This window comes from Chiloscyllium punctatum, chromosome 49, assembly GCF_047496795.1.
Source record: "Chiloscyllium punctatum isolate Juve2018m chromosome 49, sChiPun1.3, whole genome shotgun sequence".
In the NCBI taxonomy this organism is placed as follows: domain Eukaryota; kingdom Metazoa; phylum Chordata; class Chondrichthyes; order Orectolobiformes; family Hemiscylliidae; genus Chiloscyllium; species Chiloscyllium punctatum.
In genome coordinates, this window is record NC_092787.1 from 39,173,142 (window position 1) to 39,189,282 (window position 16,141).

General features: G+C 46.3%; 1 protein-coding gene across 1 annotated transcript in view; it reads right to left on the reverse strand.

The window, feature by feature from the left end:
- The window catches only part of LOC140469603 (suppressor APC domain-containing protein 2-like), a 32,102-nt gene that overhangs the window by 1,761 nt on the left and 14,200 nt on the right, over positions 1–16,141 (reverse strand). Inside the window, 3 exon segments of the mRNA XM_072566277.1 lie at positions 487–612; positions 5,538–5,639; positions 12,809–12,955. Of these exon segments, the coding sequence (XP_072422378.1) occupies positions 487–612; positions 5,538–5,639; positions 12,809–12,955 (375 nt within the window).

Sequence of the window (16,141 nt, forward strand, 5' to 3'; positions counted from 1 at the left end):
TGAGCTGCCAGAGGCTGTGGTGAAGGCTGGTACAATTGCAACATTTAAGAGGCATTTGGATGGGTATATGAATAGGAAGGGTTTAGAGGGATATGGGCTGGGTTCTGGCAGATGGGACTAGATTGGGTTGGGATATCTGGTCGGCATGGACGGGTTGGACCGAAGGGTCTGTTTCCATGCTGTACATCTCTATGACTCTAATAGAGAGAGAAACCATTCCCTGTGATGGGACAATCCAGAATAAAGGGAGGGGGATTGACTTGAAGCACATCCTCTCACCACACAGAGGAATAGGAAATCCTGCACCTTCCCTCTCCCACCAAACCAGCTGGTGGTCCAGTGAAACTCTGAAGGATTGAGACTGAAGAATATTTGTCGAGTGAGGGATAAAGGGGAACAGAGTTACCACTCCAGTCACCCATCATCAAACATCACATGACGGGGCAGGTTGGAAGGGCTGAAAGGCCTCACATTGCTGGTTCATACCTGGGTCAGCAGCCGGTTTTGCTCCTTCAGCATCGTGACCATCTGGAGGTTATTCCCAGGGATGGGAATGTTACACGGAACTGGGAACTCACACCCGTTCACCGCGTTGGAAGACTGGGACAGCATCTGTGGGTAAGGACAAGGCCAGTGTTACAAAGAGACACACACACACAGACAGACAGAGACAAACGTTCGTCCCCCCCACCCACAGTGAGGCAGCGTAGTCCGTGACACTTCACCAGAACAAAAACAATGCAACCACACGATCACACAAACTGAGCATTCACCCCACTCCACCCCCATCACACCGATTGGAGGAAAGATGCAAAATAAGCAAAAGCTAGAGATGGAAGCAAGAGAATTCTTACTGTTTCCTCAACACTGTCCCCATCAACCACTCTGACAACAAGGATGGCATGTGGTTAGATACAGAGTAAACCTCCCTCTACGCTGTCAGAGAGTCATACAGCAAAGCAACAAACCCTTCAAGTCCAACCAGTCCATGCCCTCAAACTAAACCAGTCCAATTTTCCTGTGTTTGGTCCCTCTCCCTCTAAACCTTTCTTAACTGTGTACTAGTCCAAATAGCTTTTTAATTGTACCAGCCTCCAGCACTTCCTCTGGCAGTTTGCTCCATACACGCACCACCCTCTGCGTGGAAAAGTTACCCCTTAGGTCCCTTTTAGATCTTTTTCCTCTCAGCATAAACCCTCTCGTTCCAGACTCCCCCGCCCTGAGGAACAGACCTTTGCCTATTTATCCTATCCACGCCCTTCATGATTTTATAAACCTCAGCCTCCAACGGTCCAGGGGAGAAAACAAAAAGTCCCAGCCCCTCCATATAACACAAGCCCTCCATTCCTGGGGATTGGTGTAGAAATGTGGAACTCTCCTTTCCCAAAGGCTAACAGTCAATAGAAAATTTAAAAACCGAGGCAGAAAGGGAAGTTTTTTTTAAGGCACCTGATATTGAGGGCTACAGAACTGGAGGAGCAATTCAGACATGATCCAAATTGAATGGCAGACCAGGATCAAGGGGTTGAATGGGCTGTTCTTGGTTCCTCTCCCCCCCTTCCATTGCAGGGTTCATCACTGATACAGCAAGGACACAGATCCTCCGAGTTCATGGAAGGGACAGACACACACAATGCACCTTGTGGCTGCTCTCATAATGAGACACAAACAAACAACAATCTGCATTTACTTACAGTCCCTAACATAACACCACAGAGTAGGACTGGTCCCAAGAGGAGCTTGGGGCATGTCAGGAGAGACCCGGACAGACAATCAAAAGATTGGTCAGAGATTTAGGTTTTAAAGATAGAGGTGGAAATATTTAGGTCGAGAATTCTGGAGCTGAGGGAGATCGGTGCCAACAGACACGCAAACATTCAAACGAGGAGTAGGCCATTCGGCCCCTCGAGCCTTCTCTGCCATTCCATAAGACCTCGGCTGGTCTGACTGCCTGCAGCACAGTAACAGGGACTTCCCTTATTGGTCAGGAATCCCTCTACCTCTGCCCTCATTGGTCAGGAATCCCTCTACCTCTGCCTTAAGATAGTCAATAAGCTGGCCTCCAGCAATCTGCATGGAAGAGAATTCCACAGACTCACCACCCTCGGAAATAAACCAACTCAATCACCCTCTCAATTCCTTCCCGTCCTGCTACCTCCCCTGAAAATACTCAAACACTCCCAAAACCGGAACAGCACGGGGTTAGAGACAGAATAAGGCTCCCTCTATACGGTCCCCATCAAACTCTCCTGGACAGGGATAACACAAGGCTAGATACAAAGTAAACTACAAATAGTCTCAATAATCCAGTCCATTTTGAGGTAAATCAGCAAGGATAAACCTCTTCCAAAATGTGCACCTGAACCATGAACGAGAAACAATGATGTTGCTGCTCGATGTTTTGCCTCAGTGACCTCGGAGTTCTAGATCGTTGTGGGGCAGGTGGTCATTTGGCCCATCTTGTCTGCATTGGCTGTCCCAGCATTGTAACGTGTAAGCGGCACGGTGGCTCAATGGTTAGCACTGCTGCCTCACAGCACCAAGGACCCGGGTTCAATTCCAGCCTCAGGCAACAGTCAGTGTTGTGTTTGTACATTCTCCCTGTGGTCTGTGTGGATTTCCTCCCACAATACAAAGATGTGCTGGTTAGGGTGGATTGGCCATGCTAAATTGTCCATAGTGTCCAGGGATGTGCAGGCTAGGTGGGTTAGCCATGTAGGGTTATAGCGTGGTGGGTGGGCTGCTCTTCGGAGGGTCAGTGTGGACTTGATGGGCTAAATGGCCTACTTCCACGCTGTAGAGATTCTATATTTTAAAAAAACGTAGTGCTAAGCCCCTGACTTTTTGTCATAATGCTGCACATTGGATGACTATTTCTGTTCAACAATATCCCTTTGGAATGCCTCAATGGAACCTCCCTCCACCACATTTCCAGGCTGTGTTTTCCATATCCTAACTACTTTAGATTCCCTACAGTGTGGATACAGGCCCTTCGGCCCAACAAGTCCACACCGACCCTCCGAAGCACAACCCACCCAGACCCATTCCCCTACATTTACCCCTTCACCTAACACTATGGGCAATTTAACATGGCCAATTCACCTGACCTGCACATCTTTGGACTGTGGGAGGAAACCGGAGCACCCAGAGGAAACCCATGCAGACACGGGGAGAATGTACAAACTCCACACAGACAGTCGCCTGAGGTGGGAATTGAACCGGGGTCTCTGGCGCTGTGAGGCAGCAGTGCTAACCACCGTGTCACCCCACTTGCTCAGTTTAAATGTTTTTTTTTAAACATTTGCACATCACTTTAAACCTGTCCCCTCTGGATCTTACTCTGATTACAGCAAGAACAACTTCTCCACTATCCAGCCAGTTCAAGATTCTGAAAACTTGTTAAACTGCCTCTCTGCCTTCTTCTCTCTTACAGAACCCAGTCTGAAGGTCTTCATTCCAACCACAGCACTGAAGTTTCTCAGACTTGGAACCATTCTCATAAACTGGTTGTCCATTCTCTCTGAGGTGGTGCCCAGCTGAGGTCTCGTACACATTTCACATCTTACTTTTGTAGTCCATGTCCCTATTTAATAAATCTGACAACGCTATATATTTTATTAGCTACTCTCTCCACCTGTCTGTCCCCTCAATGACTTACGCACAGATACACCCAGCTCCCTCTGCTCTTACACCCCTTCATTATCCAGTAGTATCCTTCAGTAGCCAATGTTGCCTTTTAATACCATTCATTACCTCACACCTCTCTGTGTTGAAACTCATCTGCCGCCATCCGCCCACTTACATTAGATTACCTACAGTGTGGAAACAGGCCCCTTCAGCTCAACTAGTCCACACTGACCTCTGAAGAGTAACCCACATAGACCCATTCCGCTACCCTATATTTACCCTGACTAATGCACCTAACACTATGGGCAATTTAGCATGGCCAATTCACCTGGCCTGCATATCCAGTGGAATGTGGGAGGAGACCGGAGCTCCCAGAGGAAACCCACGCAGACATGGGGAGAATGTGCAAACTCCTCACAAATAGTCGCCCGAGGCTGGAATTGAACCCAGGTCCCCGGCGCTGTGACGCAGCAGTGCTAACCACTGAGCCATAGTGCCACCCTTAGAATCACACAATACCCAAACAGTGTGAAAACGGGCTATTCAATCCATCAAGTCCACACAGACTCTCTGAACAGCATCCCACCCAGACCTACCCCCCCTCCATTCCTATCCCTGTAACCCTGTTATTCCCAGAGCCAACCCAACCTAACCTCCACACCTTTGGACTGTGGGAGGAAAGCAGAGCACCCAGAGGAAACCCACACAGACTATTGCCCAAGGTTGGGATTGAAGCCGGGTCCCTGGCACTGTGAGGCAACAACAATGCTAACCACTGAGACACCCACCTTGTCCACATCCTTCTGTATGGAGCTCTACACTGTCCTGCTTGCAGTTTACAATTCCTCTAAGTTGTGTGTTATCTGCAGACTTTGAAACTGTCCCCTGCACACCAAGATTATTAACAGATATCAGGAAAAGCAAGGATCCTAATATGGGGAACTCCACTACCAAATGTCCTCCAGCCCAGAAAGTATACAGTCAGCCATTTCTCTGTTCCCTATCATCCAGCCTGGTTTCGGATCCACATTGCCCTTTTTCTTCCACAAATGATCATTTCCTTCTCAACTCCAATGTGCGACACAGTACAGATCAGCTTTTGGCAATCTGTGGACATAATCTCACTGACTTCGCCCTCATCAGCCCTTTCCATAACGCCTTCCAAGCAAACTCTCAGCAGGTCTGTGAGACACAATTCTCCCTTTCCAAATCAGAGTTGCCTCTCCAGACTCAGCACGTAGGTTTTCCACCTGACCTGGGATCAAGGGTGAGGGGGGATACACCGGAAAACGAGGAATGTCGGATCAGACATGATCCTGTTGAATGGTGGGGCAGGTCAAGGGGCCAAATGGCCTAGTCATCTTCCCATTTCTGACGGCCTTTTCATTTCTCGCCTGCATAGCCATTTTGAGGAGTTTCCCCAGTGCTGAAGTTAAACTGTAATTGCTGGGTCAAACTTTACAAACGTTTTTGAACTTTGTAATGGAGGTTGACAATTTAGGGCATGTCTGGTGAATTTATACCTCAGCCTGTTCCTGCAGGAAGCTCTACTGAGACAGATGAACAAAATAGCGAAAGCTGCGTACAATAGCTTACATTGATGGAGAAGTCAGCACCAGTGTGATGCCCAGCGCAGTCAAATAGTTACCCACTCAACGACCTGGCTGACAAAGGTCAGGCTGTGGAACGTAGACTCCCATTCACTTCAGCACCCGTGGGAAGGAAGGACAGGTTGAGGGAAAAGCTACAGGTTTGGTTACGACACACCCAGGGGGTAGGTGGGGGTTCAGATCAGACCATTCAGAGGCAGATAGTATAACACTGACCCAGGTAATAAGGAGAAGGGAGATTGAGAGAACAGGAGAGAAGGGAGTGAGCTGGAGGCAGAGGTTCGAGTCACCACAGCTGACCTTGGCAGAGCAGGAGGTGAGATCAGCAAGACAGTGTCTGACTGCCTGCAGTTTGGTCAGGAGGTGGCCCATCCGGACTGAGTGGCCTTCAGCTGCGTTGGCCTGCAGGGGGCGAGACGAAAGAACAATCACATGTCTGTGTTACTGTCCTCAATTTGGGCCGAGGACATCAGCCCCTCGATGCACAAAGTAACACTGTGCACACCACCATGAAAACCCAGCACAGACTCTCCCACAGAGAACAAACACTAAAAATCCCCCACTGTCAGGCAAGAACCCCAGGTTCGATACCACCATGTGCTCCCACATCTCTGTTAAACTGAGAGGAAAGCTCCCTCTTCTCTATTAAACAGAGTAAAATTTCTTCTAGACTATCCCCATCAAACACACCTGAGACTGGTACTGCACAAGAGTTAGATACAGAGTAAAGCTTCCTCTACTCTTAAATTGAAAGTGTAAAGCACCTGCTACACTGTTCCCATCAAACATTCTCAGGACAGGGATAGCTCAGGGTTATGTACAGAGTAAAACTCCCTCTGCATGGTCCCCAACAAACACTTCCAGGGCAGGGACAGCATGGGGTTAGATACTGAGTTAAGCTCCCTCTACACTGTCCCCATCAGACACTCCCAGGGACAGAGACAGCACGGTGTTCGATACAGAGCAGATTTCCTCTACACTGCCCCCCCATCAAACTCTCCCAGGATAATCGTGGAGAATATTCTAAATCAGGTTTCCAGTCCAAGAAGGGATCCAGCTGGATCTGGTTCTGAGCATTAAGGTGGGTCAAGTGTCTGTCTGGAAACATATAGGGGATAGTCTGAGGCTTCAACTGGCTACAAGGAGCACCCCAGAACAAATTTAAATTGGACGCAGACAGATCTGTCTCAGGGAAACTGGCATCAAAGATTGGCTCGTGAAAGAGCAGAAGTCTCGAGAGGAGATGGTGGCAAGGTGCATTCCCCTGAAGGGAAAAGGTAGCACCAACTACACCAGAGCTCTGCCGAAGACAAAAGGCAGGGTGAAGCAGTAACGGGCACGAGGGACAGATGGCAGGCGGATAACAAAAAGGAGAACCAGTTCTGTTCTGGAAAAGTCACAGAACGTGTGGAAATGGGGCAAAAAGAAGTGAGAAGCAGAGTGAGAGCACGAGAAGAAACTGGCAGCTAAGAAAATAAGAATGTAAAAGTTTCTATAGGCATGGAAATATTAAAAAGAGGCTGATTAGAGAACAAAAAAGGGTGACTTAAACATGGAGATGGGAGCATGGTGGAGTTACTAAATGAGTAATTTGCACACCAGGGAAGAAAATACTATAAAGTTCACAGTGACAGAGACCTAAGGGGCAACTTTTTCACGCAGAGGGTGGTATGTGTATGGAATGAGCTGCCAGAGGAAGTGGTGGAGGCTGGTACAGTTGCAACATTTAAGAGGCATTTGGATGGGTCTATGAATAGGAAGGGTTTAGAGGGATATGGGCCGGGTGCTGGCAGGTGGGACTAGATTGGGTTGGGATATCTGGTCGGCATGGACAGGTTGGACCGAAGGGTCTGTTTCTATGCTGTACATCTCTATGACAGAGGAGGGAGTTATGAATTTTTAGCCTATTCCGTGTAATAATTTAAGACATTAGAGGGGGCACAGAATGGATTCATGGGAATGCTTCCAGGAATGAGGATTTACTAACGATCAGTTGGAGAAGCTAGGACTGTTTTCCTTGGGCTGAGGGCTGAGAAGTGATGTAGTCAAGGAGTTCAATATCATGATAGACCTGGACAGAGGGAGAAATGATTCCCTTTGGCAATCAAGAATCTGTCTACTTCTGCCACAAAAATATTTAAATGATTCCACATCCACTGCCTTTTGGAGAAAGGGAAAAAAAAATCTCCTCATCTCAGTTTTAAATGGATGCCCTTTTGTTTTAAAATTATGACACCTAGTTCAGACTTAACCACACCCTTTCCACACCCACCCGGTCAAATCCCCTCAGGATCACCTCTGAGGCTGTCCAAAGATGTGCCGGTTAGGTGGATTGGCCAGATCTGCTGCGCTTTTCCAGCACTACTCTAATCTAAACTCATCACAAATTGCACATCGTGCCCACGGATGTACTGGCTAGATGGGTTAGCCACGGGAAACACAGGGTTACAGGGATAAGGTAAGGTCTGGGTGGGGTGCTCTTAGGAGGATTGGTATGGATTCGATGGACTGAATGGCCTGCTTCCACACTGTAGGGATTCCATAATTCTTCTAAACCCCTGAGGATCCAGGCCTAACCTGTCCAATCTTTCCCCATAAGGCAATCTGTTCATTCTAGGTATATCCAGTAAACCTTTTCTGAACTGCTCCCAATACATTAACATCTTTCTTTCAATACGGTGACCAATTCTGTACACAGTACTCCTGCAGTTTCACCAATGCCCTGTACCACCTTCCTCTTTTATGAATTCAATTCTACTCACAATAAACAATAAGATCCTATTCACTTTCCTGAGTACTTGCTGTGATTCATGCTCCAGAACACCCAGATTTCTTGGTGTATCTTCGAGCCCAGCAACCAGTCACCATTTACACAACCTGCTTCTTTGGTCATTCTCTGAGAAAATGGACAATTTCACAGCTCCCCATACTGTAGTCCATTGTCCAGATCTTTGACCTTAACCTGTCTACATCTCGGTGCAACCTCGTACCCTCCTCACAACGTACTCTCCAACTTATCTTTTTGTCATCGGTAAATTTAACGAACACCCTTTCATCCCAGTCATTAATATAAATTGTAAAGAGCTCACACCCCAGCACCAACCTCTTTGGCACACCATTCATAACGTCCTTCAACCTGAAAAAGACCCATTTCTTCCTAATCTCTGCTCCTAATAGGCAGCCAGTTTTCTATCTATGCCAACATTCTAAACTGGTCACAGACTCTGGGTGTAGTTCTGGGCACCTTAAAGGAATGTAGAGGAATTGGGAGAAATGCTGGTCATATCAGTGAGGTAGTAACCCAGAGATCCAGATTAATGCTTTGGGTAAAGGGGTCTGAATCCCACCACTGTAGCTGGGGGAATTTAAACTCAATCATTTTTTTTTCTCAAAGTCTTGGGCTAAAATCTGACCTCACCAATGTCACTGATTGTAAATACCTATCTCGTACATGGGATCAAATCAAAATGGTTGACTGAATCAGAGGTAGTAAGTGAGTCAGAGTCAGGAATGTGGGAAGGTTTTCAATTGGCAGAATGTGACTGGTAAAGTCCCTCACGGCTCAGTGCCTCAGCTATTTACTGTATCGCTGAGCAAGGGAGGTCATGGGTCAAGATGACACAAATCCCAGGGTTTGCCAATGACCCAGGTGAGCAGTACTGGGGATGGAGGCGTAACATTACAAAGAGGTGGTGACAGATTAAGTGGATGGACAAAACTGTGGCAGAGAGTTCAATAGTGCTAAATGTTAGATCATTCACTTTGGGATAGAATCAGGGGCTTTCAAAATGAAAAACTGGAAACAGAGTTTCCAGTCGTAAGTTCATGGAATGCCCTGCCAGTAGCAGTGGTGGACTCTCCCTCTTTATGGGCATTTAAATGGGCATTGGATAGGCATATGGAGGATAGTGGGCTAGTGTAGGTTAGGTGGGCTTGGATCGGCTCAACATCAAGGGCCAAAGGGCCTGTACTGCGCTGTATTCTTCTATGTTCTATAGAGGTGGCCCAGAGATTCTGGGTATGGACAGTACAGTTTTCAAAAGGATTCCTGGAATGCAATCATTTCCACAGAGAGGGTAGTAGTAGTTTGGATCTGGGTTTCTGCAAATGGTAGTTGTTGTTCGAACATTGAGTTTGATCAGATTATCATCATCTGCAGGTATAGAGAGGCAGGTCAGAGGTTAGCCTGGATCTGACTGAATGGTGGGACAAAACCCAAGAGGCAGAGTGGCCTCCTCCTGTTCCCGTGATATTCCACTCGGAACAAGAGGACACACAGAGGTTGGGGGTGGGGCGTCACTTCTCTCTTGAAAAGGCTGAGTGAATAAAGAAATTTAACATTGTGATAGGTGTTGGCTCAACAGGCACAAAGCAAAAAGCGCTTCTGCTTATAAAAGGAAGAGCAAAACCAGAGACCATTAATATTCACAGCAAGAAACTCAAGACAGGAACTCTGGAGAACGGCCTTTACCCAGAGAGTGATGAGGACGTGGAACTCAGTGATGGAAGTGAACAGCATTGATACATCCGCAGTGAAACTGGGACTGGTACATCAGGGAAGAAGGGAAGCAGAATTACAGGGAAAAGTTAGATAGTAAAGGTGGGAGGAGGGCTGAGTGGAACATCAACATCAGAATGGTCTGGATAGACTGAGAGCTTGTTTCTGTGGTAATCTGATGTAATCAGACATTTCTCTTAATATATGAAGGTGATCATGCATCAAGCCTCAGTATACTTAACATTTGACCTCCTGAAGTAATTTTCAGTTGTTTAAAACTGACTCAAAATTGGTGAACCGTGACCAAACTGATTAGAAATAATTACTTTTTGCGATCAGTCCATTCTCCCAAATCAAACTGCACTCAATGATTTCCCGGAATACTGTTCAACGGAAAGTTGGAGTAAATGATACTGTGTTGAGGCTCTGTGTTATCTGGGATTAATAAAATAAGGATGGAAAGTGTAGTGCACGAGAAAGTATTAAATGAGAAAGACGAATCAGTGTTTAAAAGCCTTGTACCCAAATACACACTGTATTCGGAATAAAGTTTAGGAGCTGACGGCATAAATAGAGACAAATGGTGGGGATTACTGAAACGTAGCTACAGGGAGATCAGAACTGGGGTTAAATGCTCAGATTCCAAAAGGATAGACAAGAAGGAGCAGGAAGTGGAATTGCTTTATTGGTTAAGGATGACATCAAGGCTGGATTGACAAATGGTATTGACACTAGTGACCAAAATGTTGAATCAGTTTGGGGGGATACATAAAGAAAGGGAAGAAGCCCTTTGGGAGGAGTAATTTAAAGGCCCCTGAATAGTACTTCCAAAGTAGGGCATAGTATAAACCAGGAAATAGTGAGGGCTTGTGACAAGGGCACAACTATAAGTATTGAACATGCATATTGACCGGTTTGATCAACTTGGCAGGGATAGACGAGAAGAAAGGTTCATAGAGTGCACGAGGGATTGTTTCTTAGAGCAACATATCTGAAACCAACCAGAGAACTGGCTACGCTAGATTTGTTAGGATGTAACAAGAAAGGACTGATAAATGATCTTGTAGTTATAAAGACCCTCTTGGAAGGAATGACCATGACATGCTCGAGTTTCAAATTCAGATTGAAAGAGTGAAGATAGAGTTGCACACGAGACTTTTAGCGTTAGGCAAAAGGTACAGGCCAGAGGACTGGGGTAAAATATTAAAAGGGCAGGACAGTGGCAAATGTTTAGAGAGATACGAATATAATTGAGGGGCATTTACCGAGGGGAAGAGGAATTGTCAATAAAGGTGAAAAATCATCCATGGCTTAACAAGGCAAAACTAGAACATATCATACCGCAAGACTTAACAGAGGATCGGGAGAACTTTCAAAATCAGCAAACAATTACTAAAAACAAAATCAAAAGAGTGAAGCTGAAGTACAAGAGGAAACTAGTAGAAAACATAAGCGCTGATCCCAAAAGCTTCTATAAAAGTATATAAAATGGAAAAGAATCGTGAAAGTAAATGTTGGACCTTTAGAGAATGAAAATGGCGAGATAACAATGGGAAATAATGGCAGAGGTACGAAATCAATACCGTGTCTCTGTTTTCACAGTTGAAGATAATTTCTTCCCAAAAGCTGCTGAGGAACTTGGTGAAATTACTACAACTAGGGAGAAGGTATTAAATAAACTCATGGGATTAAAGACAGACAAGTCCCCAGGATCTGATGGCTGGCACCCTAGAGTATTAAAGGGGGTGGTAGCAGAGATAGTGGATGCATTATTGCATGAAAAGGTACCAGTGAATTGGAAACAAACTATTATAATACCCTTATTCAAAAAAGGAGATAGACAAAAAGTAGGAAAGACTGATCCAAAAGGTAAGATCCAGGAGATTACGGGTAGAATATTGGCTTGGATAGAGGACTGACAGAAAGCAGAGGGTCAGGATAAATGGGATCTTCTCTGGGTGGCGAAATGTAACTGATAGGGTGCTGCAGAGTTCAGATCTCAGGAGTCAAATATTTACAATCTCAATCAATGATCTGCAAGCAGGGACAGCGTGTAACATAGCAAAATTCGCAGATGATTTGGGGTGGGAAAGGAGGCCTATGAAGAGGAGTTAAAAGAGTTTACAGATGGATATCGACAGGATTGGAGAACGGACTTGTATCTGGAGCTTAATGTGGGTAAGTGCGAGGGTATCCATTTTGCCTGGAAAAACAAAACTGCAAATTATTATTGAACTGGGAAGCAGATTGCCAGTGCACCAGCGCAGAGAGATCTGAGTGACTGTGCATGAATCACAGAAAGTGGGTATGCAGGTGCAGCATAGAATAAGAAAAGCAAATGGAATCCTGGCATTTATTGCCAAAGGACTGGATTATAAATGTAAAGAAGTGCTGTTACAAATATTTAAGGTGTTGGTGAGATCACACCTGGAGTATTGTGTCCAGTTTTGGTCTCCTTACTTGAGGAAGGATGTGGTGACACGGAAAACAGTTCAGAGGAGATTCATCGGATTGATTCCAGGGATGGGAGGGCTGTTGCACGAGGAGCTTGTACTCTCTGGACTTCAGAAGAATGAGGAGGGATCTGATTGAGGGATATAAAATACTAAAGGGGATTCATAAGATGAACTGGCCCTTGTGGGACAGTCTCAAACAAGTGGTCACGGATATAGGGTGAGACGAGGTAGGTTCAAAATGGAGGAGAAATTACTTTTCTCAGAGAGTTGTGAATCTGTGGAACATACAGCCCCAGAGTGCAATGGAGGCAAAATCAATCAACGGATTCGAGAAAGAACTAGATACGTTTGTAATGAAAAGCAGGATAAAGGGCTATGGGGGCAGGAAAGCAGAGTTGAGACCAGGATAAGATCAGCTATAGTCATGTTAAATAGCAGAGCAGCCTATTCCTGCTCCTAATTCCTATATTCCTCCTCTCAAATCATGTCCAATGATGTCCTGCCTGTGCCCAGAGATGGGTTTTTTATGAGGTCCACACAAAGAGCAGGGAGTGTGTGGGGTTTACAGTTTGGTGGTCAGTTCTTGTCCATTAGCTGCTCTCCTGTGAGCCACTCACACTGCCACTGGGCGACTTGCTGACATCTTTCTGTTCTTCCTGGATTGCCCGGATCTGCTGGAAGTACCAGCCTCGGGCACAATCGATCACCTCGAGACCCTGCAGCAGAGCGTCCTTCTCCTGTTCCAGCTCCTTCATCCGCTTCAGCTGCAGACACACGAAAAGAGTATTAGCAGCAGGAAACAGCCAATCACAGTGTAGTGCGTCAGGAAACAACCAATCACAGTGCAGCCCCACAAACACAGTCAGGAAACAGCTAATCATGGCACAACCCACCAAAACCCCCACCAAACAAACAGCCAATCGCAGCGCAGCCTGCCAAACTCCATTGGGAAACAGCCAATCACACAGCAGCCCACCAAACCTTGGCAGGAAACAATCAAAGGAGAAAGTGAGGACTGCAGATGCTGGAGATCAGAGCTGAAAATGTGATGCTGGAAAAGCGCAGCAGGTCAGGCAGCATCCAAGGAACAGGAGAATCGACGTTTCGGGCATGAGCCCTTCTCCAGGATCAAAGGACAGCCTGGAAGTTATTGTGCATGTTAAACTAAAATTAAATGTCTGTCAATTCTGTGGCCAAGGGAACTGATTAAATTAATACCGACACTTCTGTTTCTGAAGCATCATCTAGTTTCACAGAGGTCACTCCACCCCCCCCCCCCCCCCCCACGGTCTGGGGAACCTAGAGCACGGGGAGCAGTCTCAGGGAAAAAAAAGAGGCCAATTAATGCAGCTAGAATTTTTAAAGACGTTAAAGATCGGATTGGGAGTAATTGTTGACTGTCATAAAGATCACCAATGTTCTTTACAGAAGGAAATCTCTCATCCTTACACGTTCTGGCCAACAGGTGACTACAGAACCCACAATAGCATTCTTGATTCTTAAATGCCCACTGAAATGACTCGAACAAGCCACTCTGTTATATTGAATTGCTGTGGAGTTCAAAAGAAATGAAACCAGGCAGACCACCTGGCATTGGTCTACAGCCCTGTTGACCCTGTAAAGTCCTCCTTACTAACATTGGGGGATTTGTGCTAGAAGTGGGAGAGCTTTCTCAGACTAGTCAAACACACGGAATCATACCTCACAGACAAGCTCCCAGACACCATCTTCCCTGTCCCTGGATATGTCCTGTCTTACAAGACAGACTCAGCAGAGGTGGTGGCGCAGAGGTCTACATTTGGGAGTTGGTTGCCCTGGGAGTCCTCAACATTGACTCCAGACGCTATGAAGGATCATGGCTTTAGGTTAAACATGGGCGAGGAAACCTCCTGCTGATTACGATGTACCGTCCTGCTTCGGCTGATCAGTCAGTACTCTTCCATGTTGAACAGCACTTGGAGGAAACACTGAGGATGGTAAGGGCACAGAATGTACTCTGGGTGGGGGATTACAATATCCATCACCAAGAGTGGCTTGGCAACAGTACGACTGATTGAGCTGGTCAGGTCCTAAAGGACATAGCTGCTAGACTGGGTCTGAGACAGGTGATGAGGGAACCAACAAGAAGGAAAAAACATACTTGACCTCATCCTTACCAATCTGCCAGCTGCAGATGCATCTATCCATAACAGCATTGTAAGAGTGACCAACGTCGATAAAGTATAGCTCTTGACAAGGTGTAACCCTTCATCAGGACTGACATAGTCATACTCATGGAATCATATCTTACAACGTCCCAGATACCACGATCACCATGTCCTGTCCCACCGAAAAGTCAGTGGCTCAGTAGTGATGAAGGGCACGAAAATCGACGTTTCGGGCGAAAGCCCTTTTAAAACAAGTTCCATCTGAAGACAGTTGGGCTTCTGCACGAATATTGCAGGTTTTGCAGATGAGCAGTCGAATCTGGTCTGATCACATTTCAAACCATGAACTAAAGCTCGACTCTGGTGGGATTTGAACCCACAACCTTTGAATAGCAACGTTAACATCTGGTCTCCAGCATCTGCAGCCCTTGTTTTTACCCAGTAGTGATGAAGTCCAGTCCTGATGAAGGGCTATGTCTGAAACATTGACTCTCTTCCTCCTAAGAAGCTGCCTGACCTTGTGCCTTTTCCATGATCACACTTTATCGAATCTGACTCTCCAGCCCCTGCTGCCCTCACTATCTCCTGAGAGTGACCAATGCATAGTCCTTGTGGAGACAGAGTCCTGTCTTCACATTGATAATAACCTCCATTGTGTTGTCTGGCACATTCACTGTGCTAAATGGGAAAGATCTAACAATTTAAGACTCGGCATGAATGAGGCATCATGGGACATTAACAGCAGCAGAATTGTACTCCAGCACAATCTGTAAGTTCATGGCCTGGCATATTCCCGCACTCAGCCATTACCATCAAGCCAGGGGAACAATCCTGATTCAATGAAGAGTTTAGGAAGGCATGCCTGGACCTTACCTGAAAATGAGGTGTCAACCTGGTGAAGCCACCAAACAGGACTGCTTGCACACCAGATTTGCATAAACAGCAAGTGACAGACAGAGCTAAGCGATCCCACAACCAACCGATCAGATCTAACCTCTGCAGTCCTGTCACATCCAGTTGTGAGTGGTGGTGGGTGATTAAACCGCTCACTGGAGGAGAAGAAATATCCCCATCCTCAATGATGGAGGAGCCCAGCACATCAGGGCAAAAGGTAAGGCTGAAGCTTTCACACCAACCTCCAGCCAGAAGTGCCGAGTGGATGATCCATCTCAGCCTCCTTCGGTGGTCCCCAGCATCACAGATACCAGTCTTCAGCCAATTTGATTCACTCCAAGTGATGTCAAGAAATGGTTGGAGAGACTGGATACAGCAAAGGCTATGAGCCCTTGACAACATTTCGGCAACAGTACTGAAGACGTGAGATCCAGAGCGTGCCGTTCCCCTAGACAAACTGTTCCAGTACAGTTAAGACACTGGCATCTACCTGACAATATGGAAAATTGTCCAGATAAATCCTGTACATAAAAAGCAGGACAAATCCAACCTGGGCAATTACCGCCCAACAGGCTACTCTCGATCATCAACAGCGCTATTTGCAGTACCTGCTCAGCAATAACCTGCTCGGTGAAGCCCAGTTTGGGTTCCGCCAGGGCCACTCAGCTCCTGACCTCATTACAGCCTTGGGTCAAACATGGAGAAAACAGCTGAATCCCAGAGGGGAGGCGAGAGTGACAGCTGCATTTGACCAAGTGTGGCATCGAGGAGCAGAACTGGAATCAGTGCTGCAGATGCTGAAGATCTGAAATAAAAACATAAAATACTGGAGAAACTCAGCAGGTCTGGCAGCATCTGTGGAGAGAGTCAAACAGAGTTAATGATTTGAATCCCATAACTTTTCTTTGG